This window comes from Pseudorca crassidens, chromosome 2 (assembly GCF_039906515.1).
Source record: "Pseudorca crassidens isolate mPseCra1 chromosome 2, mPseCra1.hap1, whole genome shotgun sequence".
Lineage (NCBI taxonomy): Eukaryota > Metazoa > Chordata > Mammalia > Artiodactyla > Delphinidae > Pseudorca > Pseudorca crassidens.
Window position 1 is genome coordinate 156,422,208 of NC_090297.1, and position 22,723 is coordinate 156,444,930.

The window sequence follows — 22,723 nt, forward strand, 5'->3', positions numbered from 1 at the left end:
GGTTTATTTTTGGGATCTCTATTCGGTTCCATTAATCTGTATGTCTGTTTTTGTGCCAATACCATGCTGTTTTGATTACTATAGCTTTGTAGTATTGTCTGAAGTCTGGGCGGGTTATGCCTCCTGCTTTGTTCTTTTTTCTCAGGATTGCTTTGGCAATTCTGGGTCTTCTATGGTTCCATATAAATTTTAGGATTATTTGTTCTAGTTCTATGAAAATGTCTTGGGTATTTTGATGGGTGTTGCATTACATCTGTAGATTGCTTTGGGTCATATGGCCATTTTAACAATATTAATTCTTCCAATCCAAGAACATGGGACATCTTTTCATTTCTTCAATTTCCTTTATTAATGTTTTGTAGTTCCCAGCATATAAGTCTTTCACCTCCTTGGTGAGGTTTATTCCTAAGTATTTTAAAAGGGATTGTTTGTTTATATTCCCTTTCTGCTATTTCATTGTTAGTGTAAAGAAATGCAACAGATTTCTGTATGTTAACCTTGTATCCCGCTACCTTGCTGAATTCATTTATCAGTTCTAGTAGTTTTTATGTGACAACTTTACGGTTTTCTATGTATGGTATCATGTCTTCCTTACCAATCTGAATACCTTTTATTTCTTTTTTATTGTCTGATTGCTGTGGAAAAGACTTCTAATACTATGTTGAAGAGAAGTGGTGAGAGCGGACATCGTTGTCTTGTTCCAGATTTTAGCAGGAAGGCTTTGAGCTTTCACCATTGAGTATTATATTGGCTGTGGGTTTGTCATAAATAGTTTTTATTATGTTGAGATATGTTCCCTCTATACCCACTTTCATAAGGGTTTTTATCATGAATGGATGTTGAATTTTGTCAAATGTTTTTTCTGTATCTGTTGAGATGATCATCACATGGTTTTTGTCTTTTGTTGATGTGGTGTATCACAGTGATGATTTGCATATGTTGAGCCATCCATGTGACCCTGGAATGAATCTACGTGGAGCTATTGTTAACTCTCTTGCCAGAATAAAAATTGAAATGCAATACCTGATTCTTGTTTGCATCCTGGACTAGGGAAAAAAATTGTAGCGGTGCAGTGCTGGAGTCAATTTTTATGAGCTGGCTATACACCATCTCCTCCCAGTTCAGCATTTAGTGAGCCCATATTGGTAGTTTATCCACCACTGTAGAATATTCATGTCAGGGATTGACAAATGCTACATATTAGGTACCACTTTCTCTAGAACTTGTTAAACATTTAGCAGGTCCCCACTGGTTATAACAATACTGGGACAATCAGACAAATTTTAATGTAGACTGTATATTAGATGGTATTTTGTGGCTTTTAAGTTTCTTGGATATGATAATGGTGTTGTTGGAGAAATCAGGTATTTTTTCTACTATTCTTTCAACTTTTCAATAGATTTGAAATTTCTCAAAGCAAAAAAAAAAAAGAAAATGGGGTAAAAAGGCTAGATATAGAATCACACAATGTCAGAACTGAAAGGGATGTCAAAGCCTTTTAATCTACACATGAGGAAAGCAAATATCCCATAGCCCATTAGGATCCAAGTCTAAATTAGAGTTTACATTTCCTGTGAAAACATTTGCTTAAAAACAGAAACCTCTTTTCATAATATGTCTCATTTGGTTTTAAAAATAGCAAAAGTATTACCTAAAGATGCAAAGCATTTAATTATTTTCTTCATTTTCATAGGTATGTAGGATTTTGTATGAAATTTGTAAATATGTTACTATCTCATGGGATCAAGCCTATCCTGGTATTTGATGGATGTACTTTACCTTCTAAAAAGGAAGTGGAGAGGTCTAGAAGAGAGTAAGTTAATTCTTTAACTTTTTAAGATCTGAGATTGTGGTCTGTATAATACGAATTTCTTTTTATTTTAGTTTGTTGAGGCTTATTTTAATCTCTAGTACATGAACAGATTTCCTTAGATGTTCCATGTGTGCTAGAAAGGAATATGTGTTCTTTAGTTATTGAGTGGATGGTTTTATGTCTGTCCAGTAAATCAAGCTTATTGGTTGTAATGTTCAAATCTTCCATATCCTTATTGGGTTTTTTAATGTTTTTTTTTTGTTTGTTTTTTATGTGTGTCTACTTAATTCATCAATTACTGAGAAAAGTACATTAAAATTTCACTATGATAGTGGAATTGTCAATTACCTTGTAGTTCTGTCTGATTTTTTTTGCTTTGTTTATTTTGAAGCTATTTTATTGGTTGCATTCAAGTTTAGAATTTGTTATATTTTTGTGGCAAATTGAAGCAATATGCAGTGACTCTTTTAGTCTCTATGTTTTTTTGTTCTAAAGTCTATCCTGTCTGATGTTTGTATAGCAGTAACAATTTTCTTTTGTATGTTCCTAATGTCTTTTTCTGTTTATTTTCAGTTTTACTATGTCATTGGTTTTAAGTTTGTCTTCTATAAAGAACACATCACTGTAATTTTTTTATCCATTCTGTCAATCTTTGTCATTTTTTTTTTTTTTGCGGTATGCGGGCCTCTCACTGCTGTGGCCTCTCCCATTGCGGAGCACAGGCTCCGGACGCACAGGCTCAGCGGCCATGGCTCACGGGCCTAGCCGCTCCGCGGTATGTGGGATCCTCCTGGACTGGGGCACGAACCCGTGTCCCCTGCATTGGCAGGCAGACTCTCAACCACTGCGCTACCAGGGAAGCCCAGTCTTTGTCATTTTTAAAACTGGAGAGTTTTATTCTTTTTACATTGATCATTAATTACTAATCTATAGCTCCTACCTTGCTTAACTTCTGGGTTGATTGTTTTTCCACCTTATTGTTGTCTCTTGTTTCTAGTTGAAAAGTGATGTACTCTATTTCTGTTCTTTCAGTAGTTATAATTGAAATTTTGTCATTCATATTTAACTCAACAGAATCTAGTATTTTTATAACAGACCTTAGAAAGAATTTCTGTATTTTTTTTTTAAAGAATTTCTATATTTTATTGAAGCACCTATTCTGCCACTTTTCATCTGTTCTTGTTTTTACCCTGTGTTAGTTTTTAGGTCCAGGAGTCATTGTGCTGTACAGGAAAGAGCACTGGGCTTAGTTGTTAAAGGTAGTATGAGTTAGCCCCAAACAGAAGTAAACCTCACTGAGTGATCATTTTGTGAGAGTGCTGCTTGCCTAGTTTTGCCATCTCTGGGCTTAGAATCAAATTAGAGAGGGCTCTTCAGGTCTAGGTTTTTCAATCTAGCTGTATTTAGTGGGCTCTGATTCTTAAAGTCAGAACTTTATAAAGTTTATAAAAGGATTAACTGAGACTGTCTGCACCCACATTCTAGTAGGAATAATACACAGTTTATTAAAAATACTTTTAATAAAAAGTTAGTTTCAGGTTACTTCTTAAAGGATTGGTGACACCCCTAAACCAGTGTGGCTAAGAGACTAGTCCATGCCATATCCCACCTGGGTGTCCCCCATCCTGTTCTTAATTCTAATTACAGAGTTATTTCCTCTTGCTAACTTCAAGAAAGGCTAAAAAATGTTTCAGCTGTCTGTCTCTGACCTGAGTGCTCTTTCTGACTTATCTCTGTAGGATCAGCTTTCTTTTTGCCACTGTAGTGGTGGGAGGGGCATTTAAAATCCTTTTCTACAAAGTCTCCTCATCTCTGGAGCTCAGTTTAAAAGTGAACTAGGAAATTTTTGTGTATGTGTATATGCACGTTTACTTAAAAGGTAAACTTCATGAGTTCATACTGATACTTCAATTCAAATTCAAGACTACAGGGTTTTTTTTTTACTTAACTTTTTCTGTATGGTGTCCGTTGCTCCTTTCTTTCCTACTAAGAATCCTCGTTTTCAAGGATACAAGGATAATAAAGTTAGAATATCTTATAATATAATTCATTTATTTTACCCCACATTATATTCAACAATAGATTCAGAATAAAATACGAATACTACCACTACCAATATGATTGTTGAAAACTGTTACAGTTTCTTTTTCTTTCCTTTGCATGTGCACTCTCTCCCCCCATTTCAAACATAGTGGTACTACATTGTCAGGGCACATAACTACTGCTCTCTCCCTAAACAGGGAGAGAGCAGTAGTTATTTAGTCTTGCGTCTACAAATCACGATATAGCTGATGGCTATTAATAGTCCTTATATCAATGTCTCTCATGTTTTTTTGGTTTTTCCATGGTTTGTCCTCTAGTATTAATAGATTCCACAGAGAAACTCACAGGAAACAGTATACTTCAGGTTCTTAGTATGTTGATAAAGTTGCACCCTTTACACTGGAAAGTTAGTTTTAATGGTGTAAAAGCCTTGACTTACATTTTCTTAAGTGTCTTCATTACTCCATTTTCTTTTGACATGAAGCATTGCTATGGGAAAGTCTGATGATAAGCTTGTGTGTACAGGCACTATAAATCCTTGTTCTTTTTGTCTAGAAGCCCCAAAGATCTGGGTTAATGTTCTCAAGGATTGGATGTGCACTTTCAAATGAGTCAAACATTTTTTATTCTAGGAAAAATTCTTGAATTATAGTTTTATTGTAATTTTTTGATTCCTTCTCTCACCTTATTTTTTTATCTTGCAGAAGAAGACAAGCCAATCTTCTTAAGGGAAAGCAGCTTCTCCGTGAGGGGAAGGTCTCAGAAGCCAGAGAATGTTTCACCCGTTCTATCAATATCACACACGCTATGGCCCACAACGTAATTAAGGTGAGCAAAATAAGAAATTAAGCCAAAGTAACAAATTACTGGGTTCATTTAGCTAGTTATAAGTTGTTTGTTGAGTTGTTTGTTAAGGAAGTAAAGGGAGGAAAATTATTCTAGGCCTAACCTTCAGGAAAGCTGGGTGTCAGAGGAAGAAGGAACAGTATCTGTAGGTAGAAGAGAGGAGTCCAACAGTTTCCAAGGGAGAAATCCTAAGGAATAAGTGAAGCTCTCCCTTTTTAGATGTGTCACTTACATAGATAGATGTGCTCCGCAGAGATGCAAGGAATAAATTCCTGGAGGTTCAATCCCACCCCACTCATAGTCTTCGACAGTTACTGTAACCTTCACTCATGAATGACTGTCAGATCTGTTGAAGTAGCCTGGCCAACTCAGGATCTCTACAGACTTCTAGTCTACTTGATCTGCTTCTTAGAAGCTTATTTCCTTATTACCTATTACCATAAATCTTAGTGTCAGCATGCCCAAAATCACAGCCCACACTTCCCCTTTTCAGGTCTGTGTTCAAACTGCTTGGTAAACAAATGGGAAAATAGTGATTAAATTCTGTTGTTTCATCAGTACAGTGTCAGACTCGTGTCCTGTGATAAGAGAACCTGGGGAAACGCATGACTTGTGTTCTTTTTAGAGCATAATCATTCTTAAGATGGTAGCTTTCTATAATTTGAAATAATTAAGCTTTATAGCTTGTATTTGCCCCCAAATGTACAGCAATATTTCTTTTTTCATAATTTATATATTGATTTTTAAAAAAGATTTCTTAGTGGCTGTATGATTAGTTCAATATGTATAGGACTAAAAGTAGAAAAACTTACTTCAAAGGAAATGATTTTCAAAAATAGTATTAGCAAGTATTCAATACATGTTGAGGCTGGTAATAAAATGGGTTTGATATAGGAAGTTGTTCAGTGCTTTGCAGATGCTGTTCTTTAGATTGACCAATCCTTTCCCATAGGCTGCTCGGTCTCAGGGAGTAGATTGTCTTGTGGCTCCATATGAAGCAGATGCACAGTTGGCCTATCTTAACAAGGCTGGTATTGTACAAGCTGTAATTACAGAAGACTCTGATCTCCTCGCTTTTGGCTGTAAAAAGGTACCTAACTACAACTACTCCATACTATTTTTCTGTGTGGATGGAAATAGTGTAAATCAGGAGCTGAAGTTTTTTATCCTATTTAATACCTGCAACTAATATTTACTTACAGTTGTTAATAATTGTTTTATTAAAATGAAAAGAAAGGTTTTGCTGCTTGACATTTGTGTAATCTGGACGATTTTTCAGAGTAAGCCCTTACAGTTAGAGGGTTTTGTTTTCTCCAAATTCTTTAGTGGAATGTGTTCTTATTTTTTAATAATGGTAACTTATATGCTTTATATTTTTCAATTAGGTTAGGTAAATAAGCTAACTTATCTACTAATAAGATGTTATGCAGTTATTTAGAATTATGTATAAAACTAATGGAAAATTTTATTATGATATATTAAGATACAAAACTATAGGGTGATTTCATTTTTGTTAATATCTATGTTATTTATATTATCTATTTATTTCATAGATGAAGAAGGATCTGTGAAAAGGTTAATGCTGGGTAACAGTGATAGATGAGGCATTTGGGGCAACTTCTATTTTCTTCTTCCTGAGTTTCTGTGTTTTCCAAATTTTCTACAGTGGACATGTATTACTTTAAGACTAAGCAAAAGGGTTACTTTAATATGTAAAAGCGGAAGGTAAGGAGAAAATGCTTTTTGTATGAATTGCTATTTGACATGATAACCCTGTAATAGGTTATCATGTCAGAAAGGGCCTTCTTTATACCAGAGTCAAGACAATTGAGTTCTGGCGTATGACCTTGTCTAGCCATAGCGTATGCTTCAATTTAACTTATTTGCAAATATCACAGTAATTAACTGGCCTACCTGTCTGTCTTCTCAGTTATGATAAAGAACAAGAAAGACCTCTCAGAAATACTGCAATGTCTTAGATGATGAAAAATAAAAATGGCTCTTTCAGGTGTTAACAGTTTCCATTCCTCTTGAAGGTTATTTTAAAAATGGACCAGTTTGGAAATGGACTAGAAGTTGATCAGGCTCGGCTAGGAATGTGCAAACAGCTTGGGGATGTGTTCACAGAAGAGAAGTTCCGTTATATGTGCATTCTTTCAGGCTGTGACTATCTCTCATCGCTGCGTGGGATTGGATTAGCCAAGGCCTGCAAAGTACTAAGACTAGCCAATAATCCAGATATTTTAAAGGTAAGAGTGATTTACCAAGTGTCATATTCAGTTTCTGAAGTAGTTCTTAAATAATAGATGAACTGCTCAGAATATGGATCTTAAGTATTCTATTATATCCATATCCAATATGGTGTCATTGAAAGGAGAAAATGACTAAAACACTAGAACTTTGGTTTTGGCAACGGATGAACCATGTTTTCAGCAACTGACAAAAAACAAGTAGTAATTTTTTTAAATGAAGACTAATATAAAGAAACTTAAGGATAAGATATTCTAGGGTAGAATTAATGTTAAAATGTAGTCTTTTGATTTCTGTCCTGTTACTCTGTAGTAGTAGTTCTCAAACTTTTTGGTCTCAGGATCCCTTTACACTCTTAAAATCTCTTTGTGGCAATTATTTTTATTTATATGGGTTATAGCTATTGATATTTACTGAGTCAGAAATTGAAACAGAAGGAACTTCCCTGGTGGCACAGTGGTTAAGAATCTGCCTGACAATGCAGAGGACACAGAGGTCCCTGGTCCAGGAAGATCCCACATGCTGCAGAGCAACCAAGCCCGTGCACCACAACTACTGAGCCCATGCGCCACAACTACTGAAGCCTGCGCACCCTAGAGCCTGCGTGCCGCAACTATTGAAGCCCGCCTGCTCCAGGACCTGCGTGCCGCAACTGCTGGGCCGACGTGCCACAACTACGGAAGCCTGCGTGCCTAGAGCCCATGCTCTGCAACAAGAGAAACCACCACAATGAGAAGCCTGTGCACTGCAATGAAGAGTAGCCCCCGCTCGCTGCGACTAGAGAGAAAAGCCTGCACACAGCAATGAAGACCCAATGCAGCCAAAAAAAAAAGAAATTGAAACAGAAAAATCAAAATGTTTATTAATTCACTTAAAATTAACAATAATTAATTCATTACATTTTAACATACGTATCATTTTTATGAAAAGTAGTTATCTTCTAAAACAAGTGAAGAGGAATTGCACATTTATGTAAATCTCTTTAATGTGGCTTAATAGAGTACAACTGGATTCTTGTATTACTTCCTCATATAATTTGATGTGGTATCATGTGTCATGTATTTTCTAGAAAACTTTGAGACCCCATACATTGCTGCTCTATAATTTCTCTGATGTCTTTACCTTAAAAAATTAAACATACATTAAAGAAGCTTATTCCTACCCCACCCCCCCCCTTGAGTAGTTCTCTTAAGCCCTTAGAGTCTGCAGAGCAGAATTTCCATTTTCTGTCTCCAAGGGTACAAGATGTGAGTCCTCAGGACTAAGGGTGGTGTACTAGAATAGACAGATCTCAAGGTTGGGAGGTGGTGGCAGATTTCGGAATAGAGCAACATGTACTAATTAGCCTGTGACTACAGGATGACTTCAGTTCTCTGCATCTTCTCTTCTTTGTCTCTGAGTTTGATATAAAAGATTTAAAACCCCTTCCAGCTTTAATCATCCATGACTCTAACAGGAATTAGAATGTTGACTTCATTTTTAAAATATGATCTATGAATATTTGGGTTTTTTTTAATTCTTAGGTTTTGTGTGTTGTTTGTTTTTTGCTTTCTAGATGAAATGGACTTTGAGGGTGAAGAATGTATCTTAAAGTTATACCTAGGAATGTAAATTTGATGTGTAACTGAATTTTTCATTCTTTGGATTAATAATAGAAAACCCAAAGAAAATACGGTTATAGAGACTTAGAATTTTAAGTCATGACATGGTTGTGTTTACTGGTAGAGGTTTTTAATGTAGATACAAGCAATTGGTTTTTCTATCCCTCCTCATCCTTCTCTAATGTAAAGTGATGGGTGTTGGGAATAATGCATTCCCTCTTCTTTATCTGCAGATAACTCATAAATATTTTTACATTCATTATTAGGTTATCAAGAAAATTGGACATTATCTCAAGATGAATATAACAGTACCAGAAGATTACATCAAAGGCTTTATTCGGGCCAATAATACCTTCCTCTATCAGCTAGTTTTTGATCCCATCAAAAGGAAACTCATCCCTTTGAATGCCTATGAAGATGACATTGATCCTGAAACACTAAGCTATGCTGGGCGGTATCCTTTCTGAAACAGAAGGGTAGAACTTTGCACTTCTTCCGTATTTTTGTGGTGATTTTTTAGTGAGACATTCAGTAAAAGTTTGCAAATTGTTTTTTGCTTTTTTTATAGTAAAATCTTTATTTTGTTAAATTTAATTACAATGCTAGGGAAAATTTAGAGTAACTTTTTGTTTAAAAACCTGAGGCTCATCCATTATAACTTGCTAACTACTTAGATTGACTTGACAGAAACATGTACAGTCAGTCACTTAAGGTACATACTCCAGAGGTGGCACTTAAGAGAACCCCTCATGGCAAGCAAGCTCAATTAACCAGGAAGAATGCTCTGAACATATGAGTATGCCAGTTGAGGATGCTCTTCCCACAGCCACTGGCCACGTACATCCAGGGTGATGTAGAGCCGTGAGTCACATAGGCAGTCGCCAAGACTTTCCTCTCTGTCTCCCTTGACAGGGAATAAGTGATGCCTTGGGACTTTGCTTCAGAAAATAGCCAACTCCTGCTGTGACTAGTAAACTATGCCTGTGGTTTCAGTAAAGCTGAATGTGGAAAGTAAGTAGGGTCCATTGAAGTCATAAACCTGTGACAATAGAACACACTTTTCTGTCTTATTACAGTATCATTTGTTTGGTTGTTAATAAAAGCATTTTTCCTTAATCTTACCAACCTAGGTATGTTGATGATTCTATAGCTCTTCAAATAGCACTTGGAAATAAAGATATAAATACTTTCGAACAGATTGATGACTACAATCCAGACACTGCTGTGGTAACATATTAAAGACTTCTTTCTAAAAGAGCACATTTTAATTATGTCTCGGGAACTGTGACTAGAGGCAAATCTTCATTTAGTAAACATCTTTTAAGCATTTCTATATCCAGGCATTATGCAGGGTGTAGATTGAAAACAACTCGATGTTAGAGAAAATATGTATATTGGTAATTTCCTTAAATTAAAAAGTGACCACAAAATGTATTATCAAACCTTTACACTTGAACATTTCATTTGAATATACCAAATGTTTGATGACCTTTTTTCATCTCACCCCCATTCAGCCTCTGGCAAGACCAAACCTAGAAATACCTCCCTTGGGGAGTAAAAACTGATTTTTCGCTCATTCACAATTTAGCAAATACTTACTGAGCACCCCTGCTATGTGTCTCTGAGCCCTATCCTGTTTTCTTCTACTTTTTCCCAATTGTATGTATGTATCTCTTATGATACACTCTCCCACCATTCTCTCTTTTCTGTTCATATTTCCATTCAGACTCTGTTCTCATTTATGTTCAGATTTATTCCTTAAGTAAGTTCTTATGACTCTAATTATCTCATTTATGCAGAGAACTCACACATCTTTAACCCAATCTCTAGTCTGTATACCAATCACATAATTCTAAAAGTCTCCTGAATCTACATAAATGCTTTCCTATAATCTATCCACAGTCAAAAGCAAACTCTATTTCTTATCAGCTTTCCTTAATAACATTTTTTCTTTTCAGCACTTGTTACTCCATAAATTATGTCTCTATTACTTATTTTCTGATTCTTCCCGGTAGAGTGTAATCTTCATAAAGGCAGAGTTTTGTGATATTCACTGCCATATTATATTTACCATGTTTTTTGTTGAATGAATGAATGTCAGTTACATGATCTCTTTCATTCAGACTAGAAGACTTGGAATTTAATTTTTTTAAGTGAAGTATTGTTGACTTACAATATCATACAGTTGACCCTTGAACAATGTGGCTTTGAACTGCACACATCCACTTACAAAAGGGTATTTTTCAATAGCAAATACTACAGTACTACACGGTCGTTGACTGGCTGAATCCGCAGATGCAGGAGAACTGCGGATATGGAGGGCTGACTATAAATTATACTCAGATTAACTGTATTATTCGAGGGTCAACTGTATTAGTTTCAGGTGTAAAACATAGTAATTTGATATTTTTGTAGATTATACTCCATACAATGTTATTATAAAATATTGACTGTATTCACTGTGCTGTACATTACATCCTTGTAACTTATTTATTTTATATCTAGTAGTTTGTACCTCTTAATCTCCTTCACCTATTTTGCTCCTCCCCCACCCCTGGCTTCTTTTTCATTGCTAAGTCCTTCTGCTTCTTTTTTGTCTTTCTGGTTAATAGTTTCTCCTTTCTCATAGTTATCCAGATCTTTACCCTTACTCACCATTCAGTTCTTTACTAAGCATTTGTTAAGTACTATAACAAGCATAGTTAGGTTAGCTAGTGTTCTGGAATATAAAGAAAAACAGTGTAATCCTTGCTTGTGAGGTACTCATTGTCTAAGGGAGAGACACATGGTTATATATATAGAAATATGGTAAGTGCTATAATAGATGTATTCGAGGCTCCCTGGAAACAAAGGGCATGCACTTAACTCCACCTAAGGAGAGAATACTTTTTTTTTTGGCTGTGTCGGGTCTTAGTTGCAGCACCTGGGATCTTTGTTGTGGCATGCGGGATCTTTTGTTGTGGTGCGTGGGCTTCACTCTGCTTGTGGTATGCGGGCTCAATAGTTGCGGCATGAGGGCTTAGTTGCCCTGCGGCATGTGGGATCTTAGTTCCTTGACCAGGGATCAAACCTGCATCCCCTGCGTTGGAAGGCGGATTCTTAATCACTGGATCACAAGGGAAGTCCCTAGGAGAGAATACTTTTTAATAATCATAAACATTTCTTGAGCATTTGCTGTGTTCTAAGTGCCATTCTAAGCAACTTAGACATAGTAATTCATTTACTCCTTAACAAGCCTCTGAGGTCAGTACCATTATTTCCGTTTTACAGATGAGGAAACAATTAGAGCGAGGTTAGGGGACTTGCCAGCTCACAAATTTAATCAATAGGGGAGCTCTGATTCCAAGCCAAGCCCTCTACTGTCTCCTTATAGAGGAACTGGTGTGTATCCTGGCTTTACAAAGATGAGTGGGGGTTTTCAAGATGTGTGAGTGGTTCCACGCTGAAGAAAACAGCATGTGTGAAAGAGGATAACATGTTAAAGGTACTCTAAGTAGTTCATTCTGGCTGTACCAAGAATGTCTTAGTGTTTACCAGGTAAAGGAAACAGAACACCTGGAGAAAGAAAAAGAGGTGAGCCTAGAGAAGATGGCCACTGACAAACTGGTGACCAGTTGAGCATTGAAAAGAATCGTTACTGTCAGCTGAAATTAAGCTTGTTAAGAGAGCACAAATTCATGATGATACTAAAAAAGAATTTTATGTTCATCAACTCAAATTATATAAACCTTACACTCAGGTTGCTAGTTCCTTTTTTCTGTTTTCTCTTGTTCTGTATCTGGAACTTCTATTAATTAGATATTGGATTTTTCTGGTCTTCAAATTCTGGAACTTTTCTATCTTACTCATGTCTTTGTCTTTTGCTGTTTCTGGGGAAAACTTTTTTATTTTTTCTTTCAACTTTGCACTATCCAGTATGTAGCCACTGGCCACATGTGTCTATTTAAATGAACATTAAATTAAATTTTAGTTCTTCAGTTGCATTGGCCACTTTTAAAGTCCTTAGTGGCTACCATGTTGGACAGCACAGAACTTTTCTATCATTGCAGAAAATTCTGCTGAATTTTTACTTTTTACTATCATTTTCATATCTAAGAACCCTTTCTTTTTTTTTTTTTTTTTTTTTTTGCGGTACGCGGGCCTCTCACTGTTGTGGCCTCTCCCATTGCGGAGCACAGGCTCCAGACGCACAGGCTCAGCGGCCATGGCTCGCGGGGTCAGCCGCTCCGCGGCATGTGGGATCCTCCCAGACTGGGGCACGAACCCGTGTCCCCTGCATCGGCAGGCCGACTCTCAACCACTGCGCCACCAGGGAAGCCCCAAGAACCCTTTCTTTAATTGTGATTTTTTAAAGATTTTGTTTTATTTCATGGATGTAATCTCCTCTTTTCCCCCACCCCTCTCAGAATATTAATTATAATCTCTTGTACATTTTCTTCTGCTCTCTGCATTATCTCTGTTTGCTTTGGATTTTTTTTTTTTCCTATGTGTTTTGACTTTTCTCTTTCATGGTGGAGACTTTTTTTTCAGACACCTAGAGCTTCTTGTCAATTTGTTCCTGTTTGGGAGAGGCACTGAGAAGCTTAAGAAGCTTTGTGTGAATGAGTGGGGCTTATAGTCTTGGGTTTTACTCTTTGGTGAACTGGTTGGAAACAAGCTGCCTTTGTTTTGTGAATTCCCAAACATCAGCATGTTTTCTCTGTACAGTTCTTTTTTCCAAAAAGGGATCCTCCAATTTCTACTTAACTATGTAAATGTGGCTGTTTGCATTTTGAGAGTAAGAGAGGGAAATGAACTGGGGTGGACCAGGAAGGGGTAGGGCTGTTCCCCACTATTCATTATTTAGCCTTTCATTTGATCGTTGTCTTTAGACAAATGGATGTTTTCATCTTCTGAAGTACCTACTGTTTTTATGTTATTGTTTCTGGGTTTCAAAGGTCCAGTCACTCTGAAGCAGATGGGTGTGAATTGACTGTATGGACAGATTGAACATGAGCGCCCAGGAGTCAAATAAACCTTTTTTTTAGCCCTCCCCCTACTTGTGGCCTCCATGGTACCTGATCCCTTAAATTTCTGAGTCTTCAGGTTTCTGTATGCGGAATTTGTGGGTTGTTTTTTTTTTTTGGCTGCATTGCGTCTTCATTGCTATGCATGGGCTTTCTCTAGTTGCAGTGAGCAGGGCTACTCTTCGTTGCGGTGTGCGGCCTTCTCATTGCAGTGGCTTCTCTTGTGGAGCACGGGCTCTAGGCATGTAGGCTTCAGTAGTTGTGGCATGTGGGCTCAGTAGTTGTGGCTCGTGGGCTCTAGAGTGCAGGCACAGTAGTTGTGGTGCATGGGCTTAGTTGCTCTGCGGCATGTGGGATCTTCCCAGACCAGGGCTCAAACCCATCTCCCCTGCATTGGCAGGCGGATTCTTAACCACTGTGCCACCAGGGAAGTCCGGAATTGGTTTTTTACTGATATTCTTTTCTGCAGATGCTTGAAGACACTTTGATCTTTCTTGGGCTAAGTTCTTTATTTTTTTCTTTATTGAGGTATAGTTGATTTACAATATTATATAAGTTTCAGGTGTACAACATAGTGATTCACAATTTTTAAAAGTTATAATTTATTTATAGTTATAAAATATTGGCTATATTCCCTGTATTGTAAAATGTATACTTGCAGCTTTCTTACACCTAGTAGTTTGTACCTCTTAATCCCCTATCCCTATCTTGCCCCTCCCTCCTTGGGCTAGGTTCTTTAAATTCTTCTCTCTATACTCTTGTCTTCACTGTGGTTTGGAAGTTACAGATATCTCCTAAATTTTCTGTAGATGGTATTTGTGTTTCTTTCTTCTTATTGCTTTGGGGATGATTTTTTTCTTATTGACTTATTGACATATTAGTTTCAGGTGTACAACATAGTGATTCAATATTTATATACATTAAGAAATTATCATGATCAGTCTATTTACCATCTGTCACCATACAGAGTTACAATATTATTATTATTATTATTATTGCCATGCTGTGCAGCATGAGGGATCTTGGTTCCCTGACCAGGGATTGAACCCGTGCCCCCTGCATTGGGAGCGTGGAGTCTTAACCACTGGACCACCAGGGAAGTCACATAGTATTATTTACTATACTGGTCAGCCCTCCATATCCATGGGTTCTGCATCCAAGGATTCAATCGAATTGGGTCTGTGGTTGGTTGAATCCGCAGATGCCCGCAGATATGGAGGGCTGACCATACTATTCCATTTTATATAAGGGACTTGAGCATCGTGGATTTTGGTATCTGAGGGGCTCCTGGAACCAATCCCCTGCAGCCACTTAGGGATGACTGTATTCCCTGTGCTGTACATTATAGTTCTGTGGCTTATTTACCTTATAATTGGAAGTTTGTAGGAAAAGGGAACTGAAAAGTCTTTATTCTGCTATCTTCTTTACACATTTGAATTACTGATATTATAACTTCATCAGAATGATCCTCAAGTTTTTCCTTTGAGAAACTCAAAAATAATTGGTTGTAATGAAAATGTTCAGATACAATTGGGAATGTTATGGCTCACTAAGATGGCCATCCTTCAGAAGTCCAGATCCTTATCAGATTATTTTTTTCATAGAGAAATTTCTTTCAGAACCACTAATTGTACATCAAACTAATTCTTATTATTTATCTAAGATTTATTCTTCCCAGTCAAGTTTTCTACTTGCCTATTTCTCTTTTTTTTTTAAATAAAACCATCAGTGGGATCTAATGCCATGAGCTATACTGCTTAAACTATCTTTATTATACCTATTCTCTCAATTATTCTAAATTACCTTCCTTGTTAATTCTCAGAGTATATTATGAATAATGTTACCTCGTTTTTATTTATTTATTTTTATTTTTAATCCTTTCTTTAAGTGAAAGATTAGATTCCAGATTCAGGTGGGACTTTTTTGTCAGGTGGAATTCACACCCTAGTACCAACATTTTTTGTACCAGTGTTAATTTTTCCCTGTGCCTCTCCTACTCTATTAGAATATCATTGACGTCCTATTAGCAGATCATTTTCATCTAAAATATATTTAGAAAAAATAATAAAATAGTTATTAATTGTGAATAACTTGTTTTAGCATTAAAAATGATTATTTACCAATCCTTACTGTCAATAAGTTCTTTCTTGGAGAAAGTTTTGTGCATGACTCAATGTAGACCAAAGTAGCTTTCTGTTTAATACATAGGTATTGTCTACTAATACATACCTATTTAATACATAGGTATTGTCCACTAAAGAAGCTATTGTTTTGTAAATTAGATTGTTTTGGTTTGAACTCATCCAAGTTCTAGAGATGGGATAGTTGATTAAATACATAATTTTATGGTTTTAATTTTCAGGTCCTTTGTAAAGGGTATGTCAGTGATTATTTAGAGGCTTATTGCTAGATGATTATTAAACTAATTAGTATTGTATATTGAACTAATACTCAAATTTTAAAAGTACGTTTTTCCTGGTAACGTTTCTTCAAGTGTAGTTTTATTTCTTGCACTGTTCATCTTAGGAAGATTCATTTTTTTATTTCTTAGAAATGAGCTAATGAGTTTGCTTGACCCTAATTGGGAGAGAAACAGACCTAGGAATACAAGACACATTTAATGGAAAAGTATAGGACCAGCAAAGTAGAAAATGTTATTATTAGAGGACAGATATTTCATCAAAAGCTGTTCAAAGGGGTAATTTAATTATTTACTTATAATTTATGTTGATACAGAGGGAAATGATTTAACTGTTTTTCTTCTTAAAGTAACCTTTTTCCTTTTACTATTTTAGCCTGCCCAATCAAGAAGTCATAGTTGGACTGACAAAACATGTCAAAAGTCATCTAATATTAATAGTATTTGGAATAGGAACTATTGCCCTAGACTTGAGCTGGACATTGTTTCAGTTGCTACAAAGGTGAAGGAAAATCCAAGTACTGTGGGCATTGAACTAGTGATTAGTACTAAAGGATTAAATCTTCCAAGGAAGTCATCCATTGAAAAAAGACCAAGAAGTGGTATGTATTTTGTTTTTGTGAAACACTAGTGAGAATTGGTCACAGTTTAGAAGCTTTATAGTTTTAGTTCTTACATTTAGGCCTTTGATCCATTTTGAGTTAATTTTTTGTATGGTGTGAGGTAAGGATCAAGGTTCACTTTTTTTTTGTATATGGCAATCCAATTGTTCCAACACCATTTGTTAAAAAGATTATCCTTTTTCCATTCAATTGCCTTGGCACATTTGTTGACAATCAGTTGACCACATATGTGCAGGTCTGTACCATTGGTCTCTTTTCCTGTCTTTATGCCAGACACACTGTCTTGATTTCTGTAGCTTTTATAGTCAATCTTGAAATCTGGTAGTGTAAATCCAGTAGTGTAAGTCCCTAAGTTTGTTCTTCTTTTGAAAAGTTGTTTTGGCTATTCTGTGTTCTTCACATTTCCATACAAATTTTAGAATCAACTTGTCAATTTCTTAAAAAAAAAAAAAAAAAAAGCCTGCTGAGATTTTGATTGGGATTTAGTTGAATCCATAGATAAGTTTGGGTAGAACTGACATCTTAACAATATCAAGTTTTCTGATCCATTTGTTTAAGTCTTCTTTAGTTTAAGTCTTCAGCGATGCTTTGTAGTTTTCAGTGTACAGGTCTTGCACATATGTTGTCAAATTTATCTGTATATTTCAGATTTTTGATGCTGTTGTAAATGGTATTTTTAATTTCAATTTCTGGTTCATTGCTAGTATATAGAAATACACTTGATTTTTGTATATTAATCTTGTGTTATGCAACCTTACTAAAATCACTTATTAGTTCTAGTATCTCTTTTTAGACTCTCTAGGATTCTCTATGTAGGCAATCCTATCACCTGCAAATAAAGATAGTCTTGCTTCTCCTTTTCCAGTCTGGATACCTTTTATTTCTTTTTCTTGCCTACTGGAACCTCCATTACAGTGTTGAACAAAAGTGCTGAGAATGGAATACTAGGTATTGGGAAAAGGTTTTTTCTTTCCACCATAGAATATGCTTAGAAATGGAAAGAATCCATTTCTTCTCTCTTCCTTCTTTCCCTCAGACATTACATGAATGAATATCTGACAACAAAACCAAAACAAAGCCCTTGCAAACTTTTAGTTCATGCCCTTATCTTTTAAATTTAGGTATAGATTATTCATGTTTGGCCAAAATGTCCTGATTCCTTATGAACCTAAATCTTTTTCATGATAATATCTCTGAACCTTTGTTTCCTCTTCTGAAATGGGAACAATATTGCCTATCTCACAAATTTTTGTATATGTGATATAACATATGAAAAAGCCCTGGTACATAGCAGGTACACTGTACATATTAGTTCCTTCCCTTCTTCTACCATCAAGGTAGGCTTATTCATTTTATGTAGAGAGCTCATCAGTAAATTACCTATGTCAGACTAAGTCTGCTTCGTTATAACTACCATTTATCAATGGATTTTGTCCACAGGCACACACACAAACACAAAAACAAAACAAAAAACAGTAAATGTTTTCCCTCTTTAATGTGACAGCCCTTCATATATTTAGAGACAGCTATTGTGACCCTCCTAAATTTCTTTTGCAAGCTAAAAGTTCCTTATCCAGGTTATGCTTTGGATACAATACAAATTTTTTAATAATTTGTAACTACTACAGTGAGTGGTTGTTGAGATGTGGTCTGCTTACCATAGATCATATTTAGAATTGTGGCACTATTTCAGTCCTTCATCCAGAAGCTGCTTTTACTACTGCAAACTAAGATAACATGAGCTTTTAGTAGTATTCTTGTCATTTTGCAGGCATTTACTGAGTTTATAATCCACCAGTTGCTGTTAAGCCAGGTAGTTATATTTTTAAACTTAAATATGGGTTACATTATCCTTACTGAGGTAATCTTAATTCATTATAATCCATTGTTCTGCCTATTATTTTTTTTTCTTTTTTGAACCTTTATATTGTCTTCTAACATGGGTATTATGTCACCTGGAAATTTGAGAAGTATGGTTCAAGTATGTTTTAAAGTTTCGCTTAAAATATGTATACTAAGTCTATGAATTTCTCCACATAGCTAGTCTAACAACCTTATAAAAAGAAAATGAGATTAGTGTGGTGTGGCTTCTTGGTGAAGCCTTGCTGGGGATCTTACGATGTTTATTTTTTTCCTCTTCTGTAAGAGCTCCCAATTCCCTGCATAATAAACAGATTTTTACAAGTTTACTGACCTATAGGTTTTTTTTACTCTATACATTTTTGAATTTGAGGTATCACCTGGTCTGTAGTATTTTGGCACCCTCAACTGTTTTACCAACTTCTTAGAGTCATGAGCATTTACTCCCATGTGAGTGGAAGCTATTCAGACTGAGAATTAGTTGGACTAATTTAAAGTACCTTAATGCTATCTCTATGTCCTTGCCCATTTCAGCTGTAACATCTTACATTATTTAGTCTTATGATTTATTCTTATACCAATAAAATGCGTTCATTACACAGCAGTCTTCTAGAGCCCCATAGCTATGTAATGAAGATAATAGCTAGAGCACAAATTACAGGACAATCAAATACACCTCAAAAACCGTAACTCAGTGATGGTGTGTATATATAGCTCCTTGAAACATTTTTTTTTTAATGTTGAAACAATATTTTTAACCAAACATTAGTTTAATCATACATTTAATTCATTTTTTTTTTTACATTCAGAATTAGACCCTTATTGTATAATGAATGTAGAGCCTTACAGAATTGATTGTACCCTGAAATTTTGGTTTAGGTAATTTCACATAAAATAGTACAAATAATTGACATTAAATCATAGCCAATTTTTGAAATTGTAAAACACAGCCAAGGGAATTTTTTTAAGTCATTCTTTTATTTCCTTTTCTGATGCATGGTTTAAAAAAAAATAAGACTTCATCTTTAGGACAATAGGACATGGACTGTGAAACTAAGACCAAATGTCTAACTATGCATGAAATAAAGATTTACAGATAATTTTGTTTTTACTTAGAAGAGCTATCAGAAGATGATCTATTTGGTCAGTATTCTACTTCCTTTACAAAGAAGATCAAGAAAAATAGTTGTGAAGGTGATAAATTATTGAACTCTTCTGAACGGTTTATGCCTGACCTGGTAGATGGAAATACTATTAAAAAAAGCTTAAGCATACCACCTAGGACAAGAAACAAATTTGCAACATTTTTACAGAGAAAAAATGAAGAAAGTGGTGCAGTTGTGGTTCCAGGAACCAGAAGCAGGTATAGTTATATCTAAAGAATGTTGTGTGTCTGTTGTATTATATACTCTGTTGGTATTTATTTTAATTGTCTTGAATAACATTGAATCTAATGGGATAGGTGTAAGACCTGGCTTAATCCAATTACAGTTTTTTATCATGTATTGCTTTAGTTCCACTGTCCCTTGAACTTCTGTTACTTTTGTAATCTCTCCATGGAGAACCAAAATAAGAATTGTAGACCTTACTACATTTTGCATTAGAAAAACTCTGTTACTTTGGGGGTTCCTCCTCCCCCCACTTTGTTTCTATTTTTTTAGTTTCTTTAAGAGCTAAATATAATTTTGCGAAGTATTTTTAGAAATCTATTTAAATGCAGATGACTGGATTTCTCATATTAATTGATAATCTGATACCATACTAGATGCTGGGTTACAAAAATGAGAGACATAGTTTTTGCTCTTGAGAAACATGCAGTTTTTCGTAGTTGGAGAAGTAGGTCAGTAACAAAATCTTTCCATACAGTGTGGTAAGTACAATGACAAAATCATGCATGAGGTGTTTTGAGGGCATCTAATGCTGAGGCAATGGTTGGAAATGGTGGGAGGGAAGGGATGAGTGTTAGGTGCTGTTACCTAGGTTTAAATGATGAGTGGGTGAAGCAAAGAAGGGAGCCAAATACTTTCCCAGCAGACTCATGCAGCTTGGACAGAGACATGGAGGTGAGCAACAGCACGGAGCATGGGGTTAACTATTTGCTGTTGATCACTGCTATTATTACTTCTGCCACAATGTAAGTTGGGAAAAGGATGAAAAGGGAGCAGAAATGTAGATGATGAGGGAGCAGAAATAAGCAAGCCAGTTCATGAAAGGCTTGTAAGCCAATCTAAGGAACTTGAGTCTTTAGGGGTGATGGGAAACATTTAGAAGGTTTTAATCAGGGGAGGAGTATGATTTGATTCCTGGTTTAGATAGACCACTCTGAACACACTGTGAAGAATGGATTCTAGAGGTCCAAAGCTGAGCAGAAAGATTAGTTAGGCTGTTGCCATAGTCCCTGCTAGTGAAGATGAGAATTTGAAGAGTCAGTATAACTTAGGGATTAGGAATTTGGACTCTGGGGTTAGACCACCTGGATTTGAATCCTGTCCTGTTTACTCATGAGATGTTTGACTTGAGCAAGTTAATTTCTGGGTGCTTCTGTTTCTTCAAGGCTAACAAGTATAACAATCTTAGGATCGTTGATAGAATTAAATTATTACCATAAGTAAAGTGCGTAAAATATTGCCCAACAGATGATAAACGTACAATAAATAGTTCTTATTTTATTGACTTCGGATAGTGGTACCACAACTAGAAACAGGAAATTTAAGTGTTAGAAGTTATTTAGGCATGATTTAGTAACTTTAAGAAAGAGAAACTTTATCAGCCCCTGTATTTCTCTAGAAGACTTAGAATGAATATTTTTTATTTTTCAAGTTTAATAAACTGGGTTGCAGCCAGATTTGTCTAACCATGATGATAGGAGAAGGACATGAAGGAATGAACCACTGATAATCCCTAAGCCTCCTTTAGGGGATGTTTCAAACCCTTCTCCCATCAAGTCTTTCCAAGGAAACATTCACAGTACAATGAAATGATCATTTTGATTCTTCCTTTGTTAGTCACCCTCATTAAAAGTGCTTGTTAACAGTGGAATAATGAAGAAGTAGGCCTCAAAAGATGGAAAATAGGGTTCTAGATGATTTATGCTGATTTATACATTTTAGAAAGTTGACTTCTGTCATTCAGAGAAATTTTTGGAACTCGTGTTTTATTTTTCCATTTGGGTGAAAATAGGATTTCATTTCTCTGCCTCTTAGTGCTTCTTTTTCTTTCCATTTAGGTGAGACTAGAATTTCCTTTTTCTGCCTCTTTGGAGACAGCTAATGAGAATAATGTTTATGTGTCTCTACAGGTCTTGGCTATTAAGTCATTGTGGAAGCTTAATGAAATCTCTGTTTGAAGCTGTAAATAGCTGCTTTATATAGCTTAGTTAGTTGTTTCGCTAAGAAATTGTTCAGAGGACGCATTAAGAAATGCTTGGAGAAATATTTTTTTCTGCATCAACTTCCTGTGAAATAATAATTGGGAGTAAATCTTTGATGTATAATTTTCTGATCTAGATTATAGAGCAATATCTAATAATAATTAGATATTGTTAAATTAGTTTTCTTAGCTGATTTTCAAAGTTCTTTTATGTGTTATTCCTCACAACAGTATTATGAGATATTCAGGTTGGCGTTATTTTCTCTATTTTGGGCTAAGAAATTGAGGCTCTTAGAGGTTAAGAAACTTTCCCAGGGTTGTATAGTTAGTATTAGTGATAGGAAAGATTCCTAGTCATAGTTGGCATGGTACCTTGAAAGGAGCACACAATCTTATAGGCCTGGACTTGAATTCTCACTCTATCATTTAATTAGTTGAGTGATCTTTCATATGCCATTTAACTTCCCTGAGCCTCTTTTTTTAACTATAAAATATGGATGATCATATGCATAAGACTGTTTTAAGACTAGCAGAAGTTATATATATCAGACACCTGGCACAGTGCCCAGTCACTAATATATATGCCAGTGGTCATTCCCACCCCATTCTTTTTAATATAACATAACAGGAGGTATTAAATATGCAAAAGATTGTCTCCAATCTGTTTGCTTTTTGGAAGTCTGTTTTAAGTCTTATCTTTATTATATAGATACTTATCCTAGAATAATGCCTATTTATTTTCTCAGATCTAGAAATATAATTATCAGTTAAGTCACACCATAGGCTGTTTGGAAAGAAACAGCTGTGAACTAGGAGGGGTTCTAGGTTTTAATTCTGTTCTTTAGTTGATTAATTTTATAACCTTGGGCTCTGTTACTCAAACTTCTCTTACC

The 22,723-nt window shown here is 35.6% G+C and overlaps 1 protein-coding gene across 2 annotated transcripts in view; it reads left to right on the forward strand.

The window, feature by feature from the left end:
• Positions 1–22,723, forward strand: part of EXO1 (exonuclease 1) — a 39,417-nt gene that overhangs the window by 5,485 nt on the left and 11,209 nt on the right. For both annotated transcript variants that reach the window (XM_067729470.1, XM_067729471.1), the window contains exons 4-11: positions 1,694–1,813; positions 4,561–4,684; positions 5,655–5,792; positions 6,739–6,951; positions 8,820–9,007; positions 9,684–9,780; positions 16,355–16,580; positions 19,578–19,824. In XM_067729470.1, the coding sequence (XP_067585571.1) occupies positions 1,694–1,813; positions 4,561–4,684; positions 5,655–5,792; positions 6,739–6,951; positions 8,820–9,007; positions 9,684–9,780; positions 16,355–16,580; positions 19,578–19,824 (1,353 nt within the window). The remainder of the gene's footprint in view (positions 1–1,693; positions 1,814–4,560; positions 4,685–5,654; positions 5,793–6,738; positions 6,952–8,819; positions 9,008–9,683; positions 9,781–16,354; positions 16,581–19,577; positions 19,825–22,723) is intronic.